The following is a 22,562-nucleotide window of genomic DNA, read 5'->3' as shown; positions in this document are numbered from 1 at the left end:
TCTTAGTCGTGGTGTCTTTATTTATCCCTGGAAATTCCTTTAGTGTAGGTCTCACTATGTGCCCAGTAGAAGCCTTGGTGCCTTGAGGGTCTAGGTTATCTCTACTCCCTTTCATAGAATTATAAATGTTTTCAACCTTATTTTTAAAAAAGGCCGCCAGTTCATTACATCTCTCCTTCAAAGAGGATTGTGGAGAGGCATCCGGTTCTATTGACATGAGGGATTTGACCACCTTGAAAAGTTCTCTTGAAGAATGAGTGGCTGAGTTTATTTTTTCCTGGAAGCATCTAGCTTGGGCTATCTTGATTTCAATGTGGTAGTGTCTAATCTCTTTCTTATACTGTATCTTTATGGTGGTGTTGTATGAATTCCGCCAGATGCTTTCTGTTTTTTTACAGGGTCTATTTAAGAATGCAAGATGGCTGTTAAACCAGGTTGGTTTCCATTGTATCTGGTTAGTGCCTGTCCTTTCTTCCTTGTTACAGTGCTCAGCTGGTTTGGTGAGCCATTTGTCCCAGATTGAATCTGCTATCTCTACATTCCCTGTCATTTCCGGGGTATGTCGCTCTAGAGACTATCAACTTTTCTGGGATGGTTCTAGTCCATTTCCTACCTAATGTGTACGCAGTGTACCCAGTGTCTTGAGGGTGCGTGTTGGCCAGTGATAGCATGATGAAAAAATGGTCTGACCAAGGCGCTGGTGTGGGGTGAGCTGCTTTTAGTTTTGGATCGTTGGTGAATATTGTGTCTCAGATATGCCCTTTTTCATGTGTAGCTGACTGCACCAGCTGCAGGGCATCCATGTCTTGGATGAATCTATTGGTAAGGGAGTCGTTCTGTTTATCTAGGTGGATGTTAAATGAATGAATCCTAATTATTAACCAAATACCTAACTTTCTTACAGACTTTATTTTGTCCAGTTAGTGTAGGGGACTCTTTGCAACAACATAGTCTTCTATCAGATATTCTACACTGAAATATGTATCGCAGTTGTTGATGAACCCCACCCCCTTTGGTTTCATGCAACAGTAGGTTCTGAGCACCTATACTGTAAGTAAACCTCACTATTACAGAAACGTGACTTCGTTTTACAAAAGTTGCCTTCAGTTTCCCAGCCTCAGCATTAAAAACAAACACAAATTAAAGAAACCACTTTAATGTTTTTTTCACCACTTTATGTCCCGTCACAGCTAGGATGACTTCTCCGCCTGAAATGCTTAATGTAAACAGAGGAGAAATGTGTTGCACACTTAATCTTTTGGCAAACTTTGTTTTGGAAAAGATCCAGGAACTGGGAAGTAAAAGTAATTAATGTCTAAAAAAAGCAAGATTTCTTAAATCGTCTGCAACCTGACAAGTCGCGTATTTAAAATCCGTGATGTCCTCCACAGAATAATAATCGTTAAAGCTTTCAATGTGGAACTGTTTTTTTTTGGTCCAGGCCTGTTTATCTTTTCACAGTCCCTGGAATAAACAATTAATGATTTCCGCCAGCCTCATGAAATTTTCCTTGCTTACAGATAAATCTTCATGTAAATGTTCCCATTATTGCGTTTCCTTTCATGTCGCGCTGTGCGAAGATTTCCAGGATTAGTTGTTTGTTTCTCAACTTGAAGTTCCCTCTTCTGCTGCCGAGCTAGTTTTGCTCTTTGCTGCTTCACTGAAGACAAAATGATTAAGACCTTCTCTGTTCCGAGCAATTTCAATAGCAAGAAACTGTATCCGCGTGCCTAAACAAAAGACAACGACAAACAATTACTAAGGTCACGCTACACCACTTAAAAACACACACAAAGTCCCTTTTCATTTTAGTTGTCAGTGGTTGCACCCCATTGTTCTGCTTATCAAATGAGCGTCTTGTTTCAGTCCTGTGGGTGACGTACACTTGTGAACTAATAATACTTGTGTTTTCTACAGAACTGAAGCCAGCTGGACGTTTCTTTCACCTAGCATCACAAAAGGATTTCTTGAAAATGACATACTGGAATTGAGGTCTCTCAAAAATCCACAGTTTGTCTCCTTCTAACATACAAGTAGCTTAACTGCAAAGCTGCCTGCTCATAGCAGCTCCGCAGGATTCCAAACTGATGTTTCATCTGGGTAGAAATGTGCAAGAACGAGGACTGTGGTGCTGAGACTAAAGAAGTGTGGTGCGGATTCAGTGCCGCTGTACGAGAAAAGTTCAACATGTGTATAAGAGATTTTCTGTCTGTACAACATAACCCCCCCTCCCCCCAACCCAACACACACACCGCTGCAGCATTGTTATAAATTACATGCAAACCATTGGCTCTTACCCCCGGAAAGAAAATAACTTCAGGGCAATTTAAAAAGAATATACAACATCATGCAAGATGAATCCTAACATGTCACCGTGTAGCCCTTAAAACAAAGACATAAAATGAGTCTTTGATAGGATCTGTCCAAGCGGGTTTGTTTGTGCACGGTGCCATAAACCTTTGGGAGGAGGACAAAAACAAAAAATCAAAGAGCATCATAATTGGACACAAGTGGACCTCAAAACTGAAAAAAGCACTGTATATTGTCGAAGCCATAGAGTCAAAACCCATGGGCAGTCCAGAATAAAATCTGGTACACAGCACAGCTTATCAAAGCCATGCAGCCGAGTTATGTCCCTAACCTAGGGCAATTTCATGGGTTCACTAGTCATTGTTGTAATTTAAATTTCAGGACTCACACAATGTCAACCAGATGCAACTAAACCACTTATCCCTTCTACCAGTTGGTAAAGTTTGAATTTTTTCTGGCTTGTATTGATCGTTTGGGTTGAAATGTTTAGCAAGACTGTCATGGTTCGAATGCTTCTGCTTCTCTTAACATGAACAAGATGGCAAAGAAAACTGATGGCTAGATCAAGTTTGCCTTGTGAGAGCTGGGGAGGCCCTTCCAGGTGAGATCAGATTCTTTAACTCCACTCAAGGTAAAATGACTCGCTGGAGTCTTTCAGAGACAGGCACCAGAACAAACAGGAAGTAGAACAGGAGCAATTCAAGATCTTACAGGCAGATATGCTTCTGAGAAGGAAAAGAACTCCCACTACATGTTCTGAAGATACGCCGGAGCCTTTGGAACAAGCATTGGCAAAGCCAATAAGTTTTGCCTACGCAAGAGCTATTGGCTTAGCCAAGGCGTTTTAGCCATGTTGTACAGTAGAGTACAGTGCTGTAGAGTGGAGAGGCATTGACTGGATTAGAGTGGCCTAGAGTGAAGTGATGTAGTATCACAGAGTGAAGTGGTGTAGAGTGGCATCCAGTGGAGAGGCGCAGAGTGGAGTGACACAGAGAGGCATAGTGGCATTGAGTGGAAGGGGCATAGAATGAAGGGGTGTAGAGTGAAGCAGCTTAGAGGGGAGTGGTGTGGAGTGGCATAGACTGTCATCGAGTGGGAGGGCACAGACTGGAGTGGCGTAGAGTGATATAGCATGGAGGGAGTGGAGTGTTGGGGCACCAGGTGAAGTGGTGCCAGGTGGCACTGATTGGAGTGGCGTAGAGTGGAGTAAAGTGTGGAATGGCCTAGAGTGGAGTAGCACAGTCTAGAGCAAAGTTGTGTAGTGTGTCAGAGTGGCGAGGCATACAGTGTCGTAGAGCTGCATAGGGTAGAATGACAGTGTGGAGTTGCATAAAGTGGAATGTGCATGGTGTGGTAGCACACTGCCATTACAGACAACTCATTTTCAATTTAAATGACTATTACATTTGCACAAGCATACAGTTTGACTGATAAAAACTATACATCGCATAAACAATAGTGTGTGGAAATGCCATCACCAAGTGTTCTGATTTGTTTTGATTATATCAAAATATTTGTTTCCACCACACTTTCATTTGTGCTTTCCAAATTCTGAAATATTTGCACAGTTCATTTCCAGAGATTTGAATTCTGTTGTGTGCTTGAAAAAACAACATCCTACAGACTTTCCTCTCACATGGGTACCCAGCAGGATTGTCACATAAATCCGCTCACTTTGACAATTGACATCAGAGAAAGGAATGTAAACACCAAGCTCCCTCGGAAGACAGCCAGACATTTAACCACGGTCTTTAAATCTATGGCAAATGCACAAAACAAGAACAACATTTAAAAGCCGGTTTACAAAAAGCGCACACTTTTGGAAGAATACAGGGAGTGATGGTGAACAAGCTATTTTCCACAAGAAAGGGCAAAGCTGAGCTCTCTGGTAGGCTTCGACCTGACGAACATATGAAATGCCTTATACAGAAAACTGTGCATACCAGAAGCAGTGGTGTAACACAAAATGATAGTGTGCCCCTGCAGAGTGTGTCTCAGATATTCATAGTCCTGAGGCTGAATGTGCCCCTCTGCACCCCAGGGGCTGCAGCAGCCTTCTTCATTCCCCGGACCTCAAAGTGTTGCATCACATGGGTGGACAAGCTGGAGGACGTTATTAAGGTTGGCAACACAAAGGAGGAAAATCGGGAAAAAGCAAGTAAAGACATCGAAGACCAAACGGTACCAGAGTTCCAAGTGAATCCAATAAAGTAAAAGTGAGATTGATTCAGAAGGAAACAATTAGTTCTCGAAACCAATTTACTTAGGTGACAAGAGCAGAGTATGGACACGGCCAGTCTTGAAATGAAAACCAGCCCTGGCTAAAATATTCAAAATCGGGCTGACACGGAAAGAGGCCACATGAGCCTTTCATGGTTGATCAATGTAGTCCATCCAGCTCTGAAAGCTGCCACCCTGCGTAAGATGGTAGACGGGAGTGGCAGACGGGCCACACCTGCCCTTAGTATGGAAGATTCAGAGAAGAAAGACTCAAGAATGGCTAGGAGATCACACCAAATAAAACATGGATTTATTTCTGGCCTTCTTCAACAGCAGCTTTGAAAGACTCCTTGCTTATTGCAAGAGACAAATATGATTGTCGTCCATGCACAGTAACCGTTATGTGTACCTAGGATTTGTAGTTTCATTATTTTGTTTGGGTTCGAACACTGAGCACCTGCACCAGCTGCATGGGGAAGAGGCATGCCATTTTGTGATGCCCGTTTTCTGTGCAGCTCTGCTGTTTCTGTTTCAATGTGAGGTCGCTTGTCGGAGGAGTGGGGCGGGGGACTGTTCTGGGATATTGCACGTTCGCAGGACTAGGATATTTGGGGGGGAGAGGAGACCTGTCACACATGCCCCTTACACAGAAATCCAGACAAAGCCCAATCATGACTAATCCCTGCAGTCAGTTGGACACCAGTCATACGAACAGACCATGGAGGCATGACAGATGAGCTGACATGTAGTTTTCAGTTGACAATTTGGCATCTCTGTAGGACTATTTGGTTGGCTGCTTGGCGTACCTTGAAACCCAGGTGGTTCCGGAGGCTTCTGGGTCATTTATGGCAACTGCCCAATTTACAAATGTGACGTGCACAGATTCACCTCCCCTCACCCAACATAATGACAAAATAAAGACACTCATACAAGTATGATTCTCCAACACCTCAGAGAAAAACTTGTATGATGTCAAAGAAACGCAGCGGGCTTCAAAGTGTTCTTTTTTTCTCACCCTAACTGGTATCCTAGGTTAGACCCCTCAGCTTACAGATTTGGCGCACAATACGAGTTCCTCGAATTCAGGACTTGTGTTCTTCTCAGGCGACATCTATATGCATAAATTACAGTGTGTGCAAAGCCATAATGTTAATACAGGAAACATTCTTGAACAAGACTGATGATGAAGGGCCATCTGCAATCTGGCAATAAAACATCTGTTTTATATGATCAGCAGAGGGATTTCAGTGTTGACAATTAATCAAGTTGATCAATCAATCATGATTTGGAACGTGCAGCAAATCACCTGTCAGGGTCTCAAGGCGCTGGAGTTGCTGCTTGTATTGTGGTGATCTGTCATTCAACCAGTCAGGCGTGGAGTCCTTTCCTGAACTGCTGGAGCGACAGTGCAGTGCAGGGGAATGCTGATCCAAGCTTCGTCTGCCAAGTGCGAGTAGGAGCGTACTCTACTGTTGCTTCAGTGGATCCAGGAGGGGTGTCTGCGAGGAAGAGCGAGGCAGATCATAGGTGTCTGGTTGATTGGTGGAAGGTCGAATGTTTGCTGATGTAGGCTGGTCTTAATTGTGCAGGGCTTTATATGGGTGGATCAACATCTTGAACTGGCATTTCCTATGAATCTGGAGCCAGTGTAACTTCCTGATGTGGGGGTGATGTGGGTACGTCTGGGGAAGTTGAGGAGGAGTCTGGCTGCTGATTTTTGTATTATCTGTAGCCCCTTTAGGATGCATGCGGTGATTCCTACGTACAGTGCGTTCCCGTAGTCCAGCATGTTGGTGACAAGGGCCTGCATGACGGTCCTTCTTGTGTTGACTGGGAGACACCTGAAGATCTTACGGAGTATGCGTAGGGTGTGGGGGCAGGCGGATGAGACTGTGTTTACCTGTTTCTTCATGGAAAGCTTGCTGTCCAAGATGATGCAGGGGTCGCGGGCGTGGTATGTTGGGGCAGGGGATGGGCCGAGTTTGGCAGGCCAGCATGCTTCCTTCCATGGAGAGGTGGTGTTCCCGAAGAGGAGGACTGCCATCTAATCCGTGTTGAGCTTGAGACAGTTGTCCTTCGTCAGGTCGGCAACGTTCACCATACATCTGTGGAAGTTATTTCTGGTGGTGGTGGGGTCTTCTGACAGCAAGATGATGAGCTAGGTGTCATCCGTGTTGGAGATGATGTTGAGTCTGTGTTATCTGATGTTGGCTGGGAGAGGGTGTGGGGGGGAGCATGTATGTGTTGAAGAGGGTGGGGCTGAGGAACATCCTTGGGGGGGGGGGGGGGGGGGGGAACGCAGATCTTCTTGGGTTCCGAGGTGAACGTGGGAGACTGATTTTCTGGGTTCTTCTGGTGAGGTATGAGGCAATCCATTTGAGGGCATCTCCCTGGATTCCGATGTGGTGGAGTCTGTTGATCAGGATGTGATGGGAGAATGTGTCAAAGGTGGCCAATAGGTCTAGGAGGATGAGGGCTACCGTTTTGTTGCGCTTCAGGAGGGCCCTGATGTCATCAGTGGCTGCAATCTGCTGTGGTTGGCTTGAAATCCGGACTGAGAGTGAGTGACCCAGGAGGTTTTTGCATTCCAAGTGTTTGGTGAGTTACTGGTTGACTGCCCTTGAGAACTTTCGCTGGGAAGGGGAGCAGGGATATGGGCCGGTAGTTTTTCTGTTCTGCTGGGTCGACAGATGGTTTCTTCAGGAGGAGCCGCCACTTCAGCATGTCTCCAGTCCTCAGGGAAGGAGGCCAAGGTGATGGAGGTGGTCCGGACTTTCTTGAGCTCATCACCAATCGTCTGGCTCCAGAGGTTGATGACTTGGTGGGGAGAGAAGTCTGTTGGTGCACTTGAGTGCATGGAGTTCATGATGGAGATTGAGGCTTGAGTTGTTAGAGGGTCCCAGTTGGTGATCAGGAGTTCAGGGTATGTGTTAGCGGGTGTGAGCAAGCTGATGCTGTCGGTGGTGGTGGGTTGGAGTTTGAAGTTTTCATAGATGACACGTTGGTGAAGTTGGTAAGCTCAGTCAGAAGGTAAACAGACTGATCAGGCTTTACTTCGCTCCTTCATAATGTTCCCTGCATGTGCAGTTTTGCAAGACAATGTGCCACGGTTTGCAAGTTCTGCACCATATTTATATTGCAGGTCAAGGAGGGGGAAATCAAGCATCCACAATAGATTTAATCCATTTATAATGCTAACAAAACTGAATGAAACATGTAGGTACAGGAAAGTATCATCAGTTGTGAGTGTAGGTTTAACAACAGCAAGGTGTTACATGTGCCAATTAATCATATTACACTTTATGAGAGCACTAGGAATATTTGCATCAGTCTGCAGGAATGGACAGAGGAAGATCCTTCCACAATGAGATTCTTAGTACAAAAAAAATAATAATAATCTCTGATCTCCACAAGATTTGCAATTTTGTTCCAGGTCCCATCAGTAGAAATAGAATAACCACTAATGGGCTGATATTTCATGATTTTTTTTGGGACTATGATACTAGAAGCTTTACGGTGAAAACGTGATGCAGTGGTCAATATATTAAAACGGTCTTAATAGGAACCCTGTAGACAGACTTTCTCAAATGGAAAACACAATCTTACATCACGAACACCAAACCTAAGGCATACCAGCATTCTGGAGGGGTTATAGATGGAAGTCTGCCCTACAGAGCCTTATGGAAGCCCAGTTTGGAGTGGATGAAAGCTCCTGCAACAATTATGTGAGAGTCGGAGTAACAGGGTAACGGAAACAAAGAACCTTACAAAGCTAAGCTTAAACCTACACAACTTGGTTACTATAGCGATTTGGGAAATTAGACTCATATCGGAGTTCATGACGACAACTATATATTTAACTCATGAGCGATGCTCACAGGACCTTGAGCAGAGTAGGAGGAAGAGGGCAAAGTGAAGGAAATGCAAAAATATATTTCAGTCTCAGGGTCATCAGTTCCATTTTGGAGGCGATATGTTTACGTTTGCTGAAACTCAGCCAATCTGTACTTTTATGTAAATTTGCATTGGCTGTCTATGAGGCATCAGGCAGCCGATTAATCATAAGCAAATCTGGTTATCATCCGTGTAAGAACAACAATTTAGTCCCCGTAAGTGTATCAAATAAACAATATAACAGAACAGTAAACAGTAGTCCGCTGCGGTACCTCTCTTGTTACTGGCAGGGATGATGGGATGAATGGTCCTAACTTCACATTGATATCCAATTCTAAGAAAGGCAGAGAACCAATGTACGGCTCTCTCGGAAGCTCCAACTGAGTCAAAATGCTAAGTCAAGAGTGCGTGAGCAACAAAATTGAATGCCGCAGAAAGATCTAACAGTCTAAGAAATGATGCACTAACCCCATCATGCTGGAAAAAAAAAAGAAAATACAGCAGCAATGAAAGCCAGGTGTTTATTCAGGACATTTAAGTACATCCATACAGTCCCAATGGTAGAAATATATGCTACCACAATAAACAGTTTATCCTTTTCGGCAAGACGATAAATATTCCACTCTTCTTCGCTGACACCCAATTGCCATTTACGTCATTTATTTTCTGTCTGTGGCGCACGGGCCAAGCACAGATTGATTAACTTTAATTAGTGCCCATCTGCTGCTTGTGCTGTGATTGAAGTACTAATTCTTTTGCATTTTTATTATCGCGCAAACTCGACCAAACTCCAAGGTATTGGAGCGTTTTACATGGACACAAATGCACATTAATTTGTATAGACGCTGGGGAGATTAAGTGATTTACCAAGACTAACCAGATGTTGAGCGGACGCAGAAACTCGAACTTGTTCACCACTTACGAAGTCGGCAGCTCTGGCCATAATGCTACATCTTTCTCACCTCCCTAACCCAATCTTTTTCCATTTTGTGTATAAATAAAGGAGGAATGCAGGATGCTGTGCTCAGGCTGCTGCTAGGTGTTGATTTCACTACCTTCACCTCTCCTTTCTTTTTTTGGCACGGCTTCACTATCGCTCTTGCTTCTTTATTCTCCCTTTTCTGCCTCTCGCTTGCTGTGGGTCAAAGTGTGATGATGCTAAACTGACCTGCTACAAAAATAAGTTTGGATGCCCACCATCGACAAACATAAAGCACTACCAGGACCTTCTTTGAACGACACACGTTTCCTCGATCCCATGCACTCATTCATATACTTTGTTTATCAGAGTGTTTTGTGACCACTTCGCAGAACAAACACGGAACTCTGTGTAGTTGGTTCAGATATTTAGGAGTGCCCCTTCTGCCACGACACTCACTCCGAGCCTAAGGGCATAGCCTGGTACACCTGGCAGTGGAAGTGATTGGACCGGTTTTGAGCCACTTTTCATCAGAGCTCCAGCTGCAGGCACTGAAGATAGACTTGCAGGCTTACGAGGCACTTCTGCATACCGGCCTTTATCCGTGGGGGCTGCGACATATGCTTGTATAGGAATATAGTTGGTATGTGTGCCAAGCAGTAGTTCTGCTACGCATTCTTTGTCTCTTATGCCACACAATACAACTCCAATCCACACAATGCCACTCCACTTCGATAGACTACATTCCACACATTTCTATTTCATGCCACAGTGCCACACAAATCCACTCCACATGACAATGCCACATAATTAGACTCCACACCACACAACCGCATTCCACTCAATGCCACTCCATTCCACACAATTCAGCTCCACTCCACTGCACACAATGCCATACAATTTCACTCCACAGTGCCACTCCACGACATAAATACCACTCCACACAATTCCACTGCATGCCAAATTCCACTCTACACAATGTCACTACATTCCACACAATAACACACAGTTCCACTCCACACAGTGCCCCACAAGTTTGCTCACTCACAATGCCATATAATTACACTCCACACAAAACCACTCTGTTGCACTCCATTCCACACAGTGCTACAGAAATCTACTCCAAATCACACAATTCAGCTCTATTACACAAAATGCCACTCCACGACACGCTACTCTGCTCCATGCCAGACACTCCCACTCCACTTAACACACAATTCCATTCCACAACATTCCAATCAATGCCATACAATTCCAATCCACTGCACACAATGCCACACGATTCCACTCCACGCTCCACAATGCCATGTAATTAAACTTCATGCCACAAAAAGCCCAGAAATTGCAATCCACACAATGCCAAACAATTGTACTCCATACAATGCCATGCAATTCAGCTACACCCCACTACATACAATGCCATAGAATCTCACTCCACATAATGCCACTTCACTGCACTCCGATCCACTCCATTCAACAAAATACCATTTCAAGCCACAAAATGCCCCTCCACACAATTCTACTCCACATGATAACACTCCATGCTACACAATGCCAAACAATTTCGCTCCACTCCACACAATTCCACTCCTTTACATGCCACACAATTCAACTCCACTTTTCACTCCACCCCACACAAAGCCACTCCACGCAATTCCAATCCACACATTTTCTATCAATGCCACACAATTCCATTTCAATTGCACACAGTTCCACTTCACGCTACATAATGACACAGATTTCTACTCCAATCAGTTCCACTTCACTCCATACAGTGCCACACAATTCCATTGCCAAGCTACCCAATGACAGAGTTCGAATCCACTCCGCACAATACTACTCAACTCCAATCCACAAAATTTCAATCCACACAATGCCACACATTTGATTGCAAAGATACAATGCTCCACTTGGTCAAGTTTCGAGTCCTACTTGTCAATTCTATCTTTCAGATGGTCCAGTAGAGTATTGAGGGAATCGATATTGGCATAGGTTGCTTTAAGACTGCCTTTAAGTTCACGTCTTTTGGATCTGGAGACTACTAGGCAAAGTCTGCAACCTCCGCTGAGTCACCAGGGAGTTTAGCGTTTTCTTTTGTGATTAGGTTAGCCTGTGCACCTTGTCTGACAGTCAGGAAATCGAAGTGCGAACATGTGGAGCCTTGACATTCAAGACGCTGAGTAGCTTAGGGTTGCAGCAGTGGGTGTTGCATTTGAGTGGCAAACCTGCAAGGAACACCAAAGCACCAGTGTACTCACCCAGCATAAGTGGTAATCTCAGTTACCATCCCCCAATCGTCCAGCTGTGGAGATTTCCAGCATATGGCTATGCACTTACTCACTTATAGCAGTTCAGGTGGCATGGACCTCGCCTGTCAGAGGGCTGCATGTAGAAGTCTATATTTCTCAGGAAGCACTGTGCGTGTGGTGCGATTGGTGAGGGTCAGTGGCACAGCACAAAAGCTCATAGAACTATAGTTCACCACCACATACAGCAGAGTCCCTAGGCCATCCAGAACAGCAGTCGCAGGGCCAACCTCCACTTGTCGCACCCCAAGATAGCCACTGGGAAGACTGCGACAACCTGCCAGCTAGTGGTGCAGCATCTGCAATCCTCCTCTGCACAGCAGGACCCAGATAGTGCCACCCTGGTCACTGTGGGCAAGCAGCAACCTGGTGACCGGGTCACGCTGTGAGTAGACCGCCATGTCCACTGTTCACAGTCCAGTGGATGTCCAACTTGAATCTCAAGGGTCAGAAGATTTTGAAGGCCTCAGGGCTATGGCTGCAGGAAGATGGGTACTCTGCAGGTTGCCAACAATGCGAATGGCTGCAGCAATGGGTAGGATTATGCAGAATTGTCAACTACATGAGTAAACCTTCACGCTCAGGCAGCCATCTTAGTCAGCAGCCAAGACCTATCCTCCTCACAGGTCGATTAATTTTTATTTTTTTTAAATGTAAAGTCCTAAAATTCACAAAACAACATTTATATACCAAGTCTTGATCTAAAGACAGAACCCACAAGCAATGATCTCCTTTAATGTAAGTGTGAGTAGGGTGCAAGATTCCTTAATTTCTTCCCACCACTTGAACCAAGGTACCCAAGTGGGTGTAGATTAAAATTACACTTTCTGTACAGATGTGGTCGTACCCATACAGTCAACTATACTGAGCAGTATCCCTCTAGACCTAAATGATTCTACTTATTTGGTACACATAAAGATAAATACCACAACTATGTATACAATTTTGTATCTATTTTATTCATGTTTTATACATTTTTGCAATTATTTATTTATTTAGTTTCTTCTGTACATTGTTATCTCATACAGTAAAATTCATCTTTTTTAAGAAAGTGCAAACTATACATAAATGGTTCTGTCTTTTTCCGTGAAGTACAGAATCAAAAAAGGATTTGATTATTATAAAACAGATCACAACAATAGTTCAAAGGATATCCCCACACCTAACACACCTCCAAAATTACTCCATGCATATCACTTTCATACAACACCATTCATACTACACCCCAAAAGAGAGTACCCATACAGTCTCATGAACTTCAAAATAACTTGCTTTTTTAATGTGTTACAGAAAAGACAAAGACTCTTTATGGTTTTATCCCACAGCAGTTCCCGTATTTCCTGGTATGTTCTCATTGGTCTATGCTGCCAATCACTACCACCTTGTTATATCCCTCCAGCTTTCATTTCTTAAAATGCTTAACCAATGTTTTTGAGTCATGATCCTGCTAGTCTATTCAGTGTTTTCGTGTATTTTAATGACATTTCCAGAAGGGTGCAGCAAATGCTGTTGCATGTAAAACCAGTTCTCTGGCAAGAGCAAAAAATTAGCTTAACAAATGAGTAACCCTTCTTGACAGTGTCAGCAAAACAAAAGCAGGCTGGACTTTTTTTTTATTGGAGGAGGGCCCAGGCTGATCTGCATATGGCTGGTACCTGCCTGGGATGAAATGGATGGCAAACAAAATGGACTAAATTGAAGCACAGAGAAATTACCAATGGGTGAAATCTCAAGCAATCCTCCCATCTCTTATGTGTTCCTCAATGACTTCAAACCAATTACAACGTCTTTACTGGGGAAAGGGCAACATAACAGTGTATATCAGAGCTTGTTAAATACAATGTGCCCAGCTTTCATTTTCTCAGAAGTTTTCCCAGGGTACCCGCCTTCTGGTTATGTAAAGTAAACCTCTTAAGAAGCCAACCCGGTATTTCACCAAGTGCCACCCCCTTATCGATCCCAGAAATAGTGTGGATGTTGACTTACAGAATATAGTGTTCTCTTCCGTGTAATCCTTTTTGCAGTCGAGTCGCAAAAGTGTGCCATAGTTAAAATCTTCCACTATCCCATCAAACTGCATACAGAATGGCCGCCAGACCTACAAAAAAAAAAATATATATACCGTAAGAAAATATCTTAACAGTACTATATGTCTTTTATGCTTTTCTAGCAACTGCTTTGCTGGGTTATCTTTATGCTACTGACCTCTGCCAACTCTACCACCATCAATAGGGGAAAAAACGGAAACCTGACAGCTATAAATCCATGCAGAAGCAACTCATTAAGCACTTTTTCACAGCCAAGTGGACACAATTATAATCTTTGTCAAATCCTTTCGTTTAATACGCACTTGCTATTTCTTAGCCCATACAAAGTCCCCCTCCATTATGGGGGCATAAGCTCTCCAGCTCCTTCAAGGGAGTACTTTTACGCAACACTTCTAGTCATTAACATCGAAACATTTGTGGGAAACAACTACAAAACTAGTGCAGGTCATTAGACAACTATTCCAAATAGCATTCTCAAGACACTTACAAATCTAGTATCTTCAACTTGATACATTTATTCCACGTCGTTTGCCTATTACCAATCTAGGGCCAACATGCATGCCTCAAAATCATGCCTGCAGTTTCACACAAAATATTTCAAACAATTACAGCGCTTAAATATTTCTGCATCACTACATGCTTAAGTGCAGCAACAAAACTATGGTGACTCGTCTTGTAGGTGGTTTTTAGGGGTGCTCCAAACATCTAAATTATTACCATGTAGGGCACTCTATAAACAAACGTCCTTCCACACGCAAACAGAGCAAGCCTATTATTGGCCCACCTGGAAGCTTTGCGCGGCCTTCGAGGTGCTATACAAATGTTTCCACACAATAGGCCAGCTCCATCCTACAGGCTGCCACACACTTTCAATTATTCCAAAGCATTTATCCCTACAACTTGCAGCTTTCTCTGAACAGTGAGAAAAATGTGCAACTTATTTGAGGAAGTCACAAACTTTATGAAGAAATGAAAGCATGAGCTATAGATTTTTGGTCCTCTCGTCAGTTGATGACAAGTGCATGAAGTTTTGTTATTTTTGGAGGGGGTGGGTGGAGAGGAGGACTGAACAGTGACAATCCTTTTGATCCAGCTAAATAGGAGTATCAGGGAGGCACAAGTACCAGAGCGAATGTGCAATCCCCGACATTAAATGATGTGGAGAAATTTTACACTGGTGTGATCTGCAGTTTGTTTTTAGGTCTCGCCTGAGCCAGCGCTTTAGCGCTGCTCTCGGGGGAGCTTTTGTAAATGGGGGATCTGGAAGTGCAAACGAGTGCTTTCAGGCCTCCAAATACAGTGCATGTGCGCCGGGCGCGCGCACCATTTGGCAGCCTGCACACCATTTGCTTTCACTTTCGTGGCCGCACGGCCGCTTTGATGTTTGATCGCAATCACTTTCACGGCCGCTTGTTCCAATGTAACCCAGATTGCTTTCCGACTTAAAAACAAACACTCGCCATGTCCTTCTCACCATATTGTTAGAGTTTGTGATGATTTATCAACTCTTTCAAAACGAAGCATCCATTACATGTTGTGAGGGTTTGCTGTTGTCGCATCTTTGGTGTTTCGTTTCAGCAGAGTTACAGTGTGATTGGGTGTAGAATTGTCTGCACTTCTGCACCGTAGCACATTTTCCACTTTCAGACTTTTTATTCACTGGTAATATGTTTTCAAATTGTGCAGCTATTTTTACTGCCCCCTCCCCATTTTACATCATTGTCAAGTCTCGTTTACCCTGCCGTGCGTGTTTAAGTATGCACATTTTTCTCACTGAGGAAAACGGAAATGCTTAAGCACCTCATACAGAACAGATCAGAGCTGTAGCAAGTAGGGTTGCTTTTATTCACATGCTGTTTGTTCATAGACCTCGTCAATTTCATTTAAAACTTCTCGGTAACGGTGTCTATCTCCCGCAACAGAGAGACGCTGCGCTGAATCTCAAGAGGCAGCGACTCGACGCAGTCCAGGTATTCACGTACGAAGCAAGTATGGTGCGATCTTCCTCTACGCCAACTGGGCTGCTGCCCCCGCCACCCCCGGGGGAGCCTTGCTGCGGTCCCAGCATCCTAACACAGGGCAGTCTCAAACTAAAACCATGGCGGTGGACCGGGAATGGTCATCCTGCTAGGGGGACTCTGCAGCCTTCCTCTGTTTCTAAAGTTGCAAGTACTTTACTCACAGAAACATAACCACAATTTTGCGTTCCATTGCCAAAAGCCGGGTTGTGGTTCTTATCTCCCCTCTGCCCTTCCTCCATATTTTGAGCATACTGCAGCAGAGCTAAAAAAAAAAAAAAGCTGAAAGGGAACCACCACCAGCACTCGTGGCCGATGCTGGGGTCTACTTACCTCCTCACAAAATATTAAAAGTGCCGGTATGCAGCTCTTTCGTAGTGAGTGGCTTACACATGCCTTAAACAAATAACCAAAGCCGACATCTGGAACGAGCAGTTCCGTCTGTATTTCCTTCAACATATTTAAAACATTTGACCTCTTAATTTACTGCTTTACTTCCAGTCTCCAACAGTGTTTTTTACAGCTAAGGATTTGAAAATATCTGTTTCAACACAAAGAAATTAATCATTCTTTGCGATGTTCCACGGTGTTTCCTGTGAATCTTTGGCAACAACAAACCCGTTCACAAATATGTATTTTAACAAGCATTTGCAATGCAATAGGTCTCGCATTTATACGAGTTTGAGCTATTGGCATTGTAAGTGACAATGCTTTTTATTTAAGTTTGTTTTTTTTAAAACATAAATAAAAGGCACTGTCATTTACAATGCCAATAGCTCAAACTCGTATAAATGCGAGACCTATTGCATTGCAAATGCTTGTTTACTTTTATTACTATTATATGGCAAACCATCTACTCCTTACCAAAATACTGTTCAAGATGATCTGTAGTACATATGTAACTGATTTCAATGGCCTCATTGGCTTACAGAAATTAAACTTATTCTGACAGAAATGGGCATGGGTGACTTGTGGTCCAACCCTGTGTCTGCTGTGTTTCCCCCTAAAAAAATATATAGGGATGCCTACTGGCTTTGGGCCTCACAAAAACGATTTACTCCTTCTACTGGTGGTTCCCTGGCCTCAATTTATTTGTCTATTAAGGATCAATCATCTTTAGAAGTATATTGGGACGTAATAACCAAAAAGCTGGATCGGAAATTATACCACCAATTCAGAATTGGTACCCTTCCTTTAGGTTCCTTTACTTCTAGCTGGTCCTTAAACGGCACTGATAAATGCCCATCCTGTAAAAATTTGGTCGAAACAGAAGATCATTTTTTATTTGTATGCCCGGCATATTACCAACCTAGGCGAGTCTGGCTGCGACCTGTGTGTCGTGAACTAGGTGTCAGATCAGCCCAGGCCGCTAGAAGGATCCTAAAGACTGATACATCCTCTCTTGTGGTCATCGGTCTAGCCAAATATATTAGTTGGGCGTGGCTTATACGGAAAAGATGAAATTTTACCACTGGTTATACATACTATAGCGTAGCATTACCCCCAACTGTAGAATGAATTTCAAGTCAAAGTCTATGTATGTTTAATACTTTTTTATTGATCTTAACCTGTTATTTATTAAATAGCTTTTAGTCTCAATTGTTATAAATAATACATTAACTTTTTAATTGTATTTGATGAATTTTAAATGTCTTTTAAGATGAAATATTCGAAATAAAGACTGTTTTGACTGACATATGTAACTGATTTCAATGGCCTCATTGTACACATCTGTAAGCCCTAATTAAAACAAATAAAAATAATTGTTTTTAAATCTGAAAGCATGAGCTAGCTTCTAACAATAGTTGACTAGTTAAATATTTTCTGAGAACCTGGTGGGATCAATCATGGCTTCAACATAGTGGCACACTAGAGATCATTGCTTTACATTACTTTGTTAAGTACACAGTGTACTTCATTGACAACCAGAAATCTCACAAGTGAGCCATGTTCAGACTTCCTAGAGAGCATTACTTTACATAATGCACCCATTTATGAACATTGTATACTTGTAAGGAGGCAGCACCCATAACACTTTCCTTTCCACACTTACACCCTCCTACGTTTAGCACAAGTACTCATGTGGTATCATGCTACCTCTTTGGCAGTTTCCGATTTTAGCTCTTCAGGGTCCAGAACGTCAATTTTCAGATCATTAAAAGTTGTCCGGAAATCACTGTAGATGCGGTCATCAAGTTTTGTTAGCTTCAAATGTTTGGGGTCCACAGAAGAAATCAGCTTACAGAATAAAGAAGAAAACGTGATGTCAATGACAAATGTGAAAGGTGAGTAAACATGTGATTATTTGAGGGCCCTAAACTAAACATAGGGGCATTCCTGGAGCTTTGATAAGTGTGGGGCTAGGAATTGAAGCACTGGCAGCCTGTGTGTTACTAGGTCCGTGGCCTGCCATCGCGCTGACTGAGCAGGTAACCTCGGGAAGAACTACATTCACATTCAATTCATGGGAATACTGTATAACCAGTATGAGGTGTATTTGCAAACACTGCTGGAGAGCAATGAAGTGATGCCTGGAAACGATGAGTGATTGTTTACAGGGACAAAAGGAATGTAGGTTTATATTGGACGGGGAAGGTAGTGATCTTTGAACTGATCTATGGATTAGCTTTTATTGCAAATAAGTAGTCTGATTAGGCTGGATTTAGGATCCTCATTTTTCTTCTTGAATTCTAAAAGCACTGCTGAGTGTAGCCAAAAAGAGAGCATCACATTCCTCTGTTAGAAACAAATGTAGGTTTTTTTCTATTTTACTTACATTGAAGTAGACCTCTGCATGCTGGTAGGCCTTCATGGCCCACATCATCTCAACATTGGGCTGAAGAAATGAAAAATAAAGTAAAACAACATTCTGTAGCATATTTTGTAAGAAATACAACTTCCCACTACAAGCAGCTTCCTCCTGTTTAGGAATCCTCACTACTGAGTTCATACCACTTGTACAGTAGCTAACATTTCACCACCAATTAACTGTGAAACCCAAAGGAGTATTCTATACCAGAGTGTAAAACTATAAGATGAACATGTGATTGCATAAGGCTTCTGGGTGCGAGTTGATAACAGTACCAAGGATTATAATGCTCAAAGTGGGAAACTCAAGAGGCCTACATACACCCCAATAATACACTGTGGGGCAGGAGACATGAACCTAACCAAAATTTTGGCATGCCAGAGAAATATGCCCATCCTTTGCCTTGCCGATAAGGCTTGGGACAATGGTCATTGGAGTCAGGCTGCTAACAGAAGAAAGGTAATATGATAGCTTTAAATAGCTGGTCATCAAGGGAAGTGAAACACTACATATGTATTATTTAATAAGAAGCAAAAACATCAATCAACCAGTGAAGACAAGTGATTTTCTGCCCATACCGCACGTTGAAATGTGACAAAACAGAGTAATTTCCATTTTTTGACAGGCCAGTAAAAGAATTCTCATCATAAATGCATGCTTGCAAAGAGATTTCTATCTGGATAAACTGAAACAACCCATTGTGCCTCATCTATTAAAAAAGAAAGACCTAAACCCTCAGCTAACAAGCAATTATAGGACAATCTACACTTTACCATTAATTTCTGAAATAATAGGATCAGCTGTTATTGCTCAACTGCAGCATTATCTCGCAAGAAATATTCTGTTCTCAGACGACTAGTCAGGTTTCAGATACTGTAGAGAACGGAGTTGGAAATTAAAAAGGAAAAAACAGACAAGTATCTGCTTTTGTTCTCCTAGATCTCTGGGTGGCATTAGAAACCATAGACCACAGCATCCTTCTTGCATGGAATACATTGTGTAGCGTGAGGGAAAGAGCCCTAGAGCGCACAAGACCATTTCATACCAAACCCGCCCCCCCACCCCAATGACAAGTGCATTAAGCCAGTTCACATTACAGCAAAATCCCAGGCATTGTGAAGTACCCAGAGTTTCCCCCAATCTTCATGGCTATGTAACAGCTATATGGTTCCTTTGAAAAGAATTCTGGCGGGCTATGGCCAGCAGCGTAAAGTAAATGCTGAAGAAAACCAAATTCTGCAGGACTTACGTGGTGGGTGTGTTGGTAGGAGTAATATCACCCTGCCGGACAGCAGTTAAAACTGGATGGCCAGGAATTATCTCGGTTTCCATGCTAGAAAAACCAAAGATCCTCGAGTAGAACTTGTCATCTCAAGTACATTCAATTGAGTGGCCTATGCACCTGGGATACCCACCCAAGCTGATCTCACCAGTCAGAAATCGTGGGATGATTTTCAATACATAACTGTTCTATAGACCCCAAGAACCATCTATTGTTAATTTGTTCAATTACCATCCTTACAATCTAATCAAGTTCGGCAATTGAACAGAAAATTACTTTCGGTCAAGCCACTATGGGGCATATGTATCAAATACCGTATTTGCGATTCTCAAATAGCGATTTTGAGGGAATCGCTATTTGAGAATCGCAAACGGGATGTAACAAATATTTCGCAGATGTTTTGTGATTCCTTGGCATTCCTTAATTGCGATTAGCAAATTGCTAATCGCACTTAAGGAATACCTACCTTCCCATTCATTCATATGAGCTAGGAGGCCCATAGAAATGAATGGGAAGACATTCTCAATTTGTGATTCGCAATTTGAGAATTGCAAAATGAGAATGCAATTTTAAGGGTGCCAGGGTGTCAAAAGGACACCCTATTGCACCCCTGAAATATGTATGTGTGCACATGTGGCGCACATGTATGCCCTAAGGGCATGTCTGTGCATCACATGGCACTTTGAAAAATGCCAAAAAGTGCATATTTCAAAGAAATCGCAAATTACCACCTACTAATTTGCGATTCCTAATGGCCAAACTACACTTTTTCTGTTCTTCATACATTGCATTTAAGGAATCGCAATTTGCGATTCCTTAAATGCAATCATAAAATAGAGAATTGAAAATTTTGCGATTCTCCAATTTGCGAAGCCCTTTTGGGATGATACATACCAAAAGGCCTTTTCCCGATCGCAAACGGGCCGATTCTGAGAATTGGCCAGTTTGCGAACGGGAAAAGGGCTTGATACATATGCCCCTAAATTCTCAAGACACTATTGCACCGCTGTTTATCTGGATGCCCTACATTCTACTGTGACCAAGATTCAAGCCGTCAAAAACAGATCTGCAACAACTGCGTTCAGGTACACAAGCACAATTATGTTACTAACCTAAGAAAAAACCTGGAATGGCCATGCATGCCAGCTCAACTCAGGAGGACAGCACACTTATCTAGAATGCCCTTCATAGGTTGGCCTGCAGTTATCTGGAAAATGATTTAATTTTGCTCGACCCCAAAGATTCATAAGCTCAACAGTTGACCCTAAACTGATTGTCTCTGGATGGCTCCATCCCTAGCTTATTCTGAAGTACATTTCTGTATCAGGCGCTATGCTATGGAATCAGCTGTCTGTCTCAATTCGTACTATCTCACAGTTTAATAGTTTTAGAGAGGAACTGAAAAAGTGTTGCTTAAATCAAGAATATTTATTCAGTGCAGAGATCACTGCACAAGGTTTTTTATTAGTTTTGTCCATTTTATTGTATGTGAGAGCTGTTTAGTTTGGAATTTAGTGGTGCCTAGAAACTAGATTTTTTTTCTCCGAACAAATAATTCTATATAAAAATTTTAATTTTTTTTAAAAAAATGCTGCTGATGTATGGACACGGGCTTGGGATTATGTAAAGGTATCGCAAAAGGGCTCACACTTGCAAATAGTTATTTAACCCCAATAGGAGCTCGCTAATTTTCTTGGTATTCAGAGCTAGATGCTGAACTGCTTTATTTTAAATGACTGATGAGAGACGCCGGACGAGGATTGCCGGTCGAGTTTCCTGAGTGAAGTGAAGTGCGGGAGGGGTGAAGCTGAAGACGGCGGCTGTCCCAACTGCACCCACTGCTCCTGCCCTTCGGTGGTTTGTTGTTTCGCTGCGGAGATTGCGGCGCTCCCGCTGCTGTAGAGGCCTCGGCTGGGCCGCGCTCTTGTGAGGCGGCCTCTCGATGGAGGCTCCTGTGTGAGGTGAGCTGCACTTTGGCTGTGCTGCGGGGGGCCCGGCTCTGTCCCCGTTCTGCTGCTTGCTCTGCGGCTTTTCCTACTGTCCAGCCCCCCCGCACTGTTGCTTGTTTTGGGCCTGCCCTGAGGAGCTCCCAGCGATGTGATCTCTGCTTCCTGGGGGGTATAGCAGTGCCGTGTTTTTTATTTGTGCAACGTTTAGTGTCGTCCACTTCTGCCTACAATTGGTCTGCTTTCGGTGCCTGGAGTGAAGGCTTGGACTGCTTACTCCGGATTGAGACTTCTGCCGCTCGCAGGCTCTGGACTTTGATGTGGGTGTTGAGCCGTTCCTGTTCCGTTCCTGTTGCGAGGCTGCGGTGTAGGTGGATCATTATCACACTACTGAGTGCTACGGACTGTGGGGTTGTATTATTCAGGACGGCGAGGCCCAGGGCGCATAGCGCGAACACCATTACTTCCACCTGGTGATCTCTTCCTGACTCCTCCCCCCCCAAAGTGTGGGACTGCGAGGACCAGCAGTCCACACCATCTACAGCTGGTCACTCGCCCCGCCTATTCAGAGTCCTACCCCTAACGTCATTATATATTGCGACGCTAACCCGTTTGAGCTCGTTCGAGACTAAAGAGACTGGACTGGGCCATCCCCTATTGCAACAAGCAAAGTACACCAGCAAGTCGTCTAAGGTATCCCGTTTGACAATGGTGGGTGGTACGGCCACGGGAAGAAGCACCGGGGGAGGCGTTTCTATGGCAGGTTCACTGGACAATTTCATTATAAGAGCTGCCACTTTACTAGAACGC

The 22,562-nt window shown here is 43.4% G+C and overlaps 1 protein-coding gene across 2 annotated transcripts in view; it reads right to left on the bottom strand.

Moving 5' to 3' along the window:
* Window positions 1–1,140: 1,140 nt before the first annotated feature.
* Window positions 1,141–22,562, bottom strand: part of PBDC1 (polysaccharide biosynthesis domain containing 1) — a 44,780-nt gene continuing 23,358 nt past the window's right edge. For both annotated transcript variants that reach the window (XM_085633837.1, XM_085633839.1), the window contains exons 3-6: window positions 18,492–18,551; window positions 17,813–17,953; window positions 13,636–13,747; window positions 1,141–1,730 (exon numbers count right to left, since the gene is read on the bottom strand). In XM_085633837.1, the coding sequence (XP_085489963.1) occupies window positions 1,606–1,730; window positions 13,636–13,747; window positions 17,813–17,953; window positions 18,492–18,551 (438 nt within the window). In that variant the 3' untranslated portion in view covers window positions 1,141–1,605. The remainder of the gene's footprint in view (window positions 1,731–13,635; window positions 13,748–17,812; window positions 17,954–18,491; window positions 18,552–22,562) is intronic.

The sequence above is a fragment of the Triturus cristatus genome, chromosome 11, assembly GCF_964204655.1.
Source record: "Triturus cristatus chromosome 11, aTriCri1.1, whole genome shotgun sequence".
NCBI lineage: Eukaryota > Metazoa > Chordata > Amphibia > Caudata > Salamandridae > Triturus > Triturus cristatus.
Note: the sequence above shows the minus strand (reverse complement) of the source record. Positions and strands in the feature narration are given on the sequence as shown.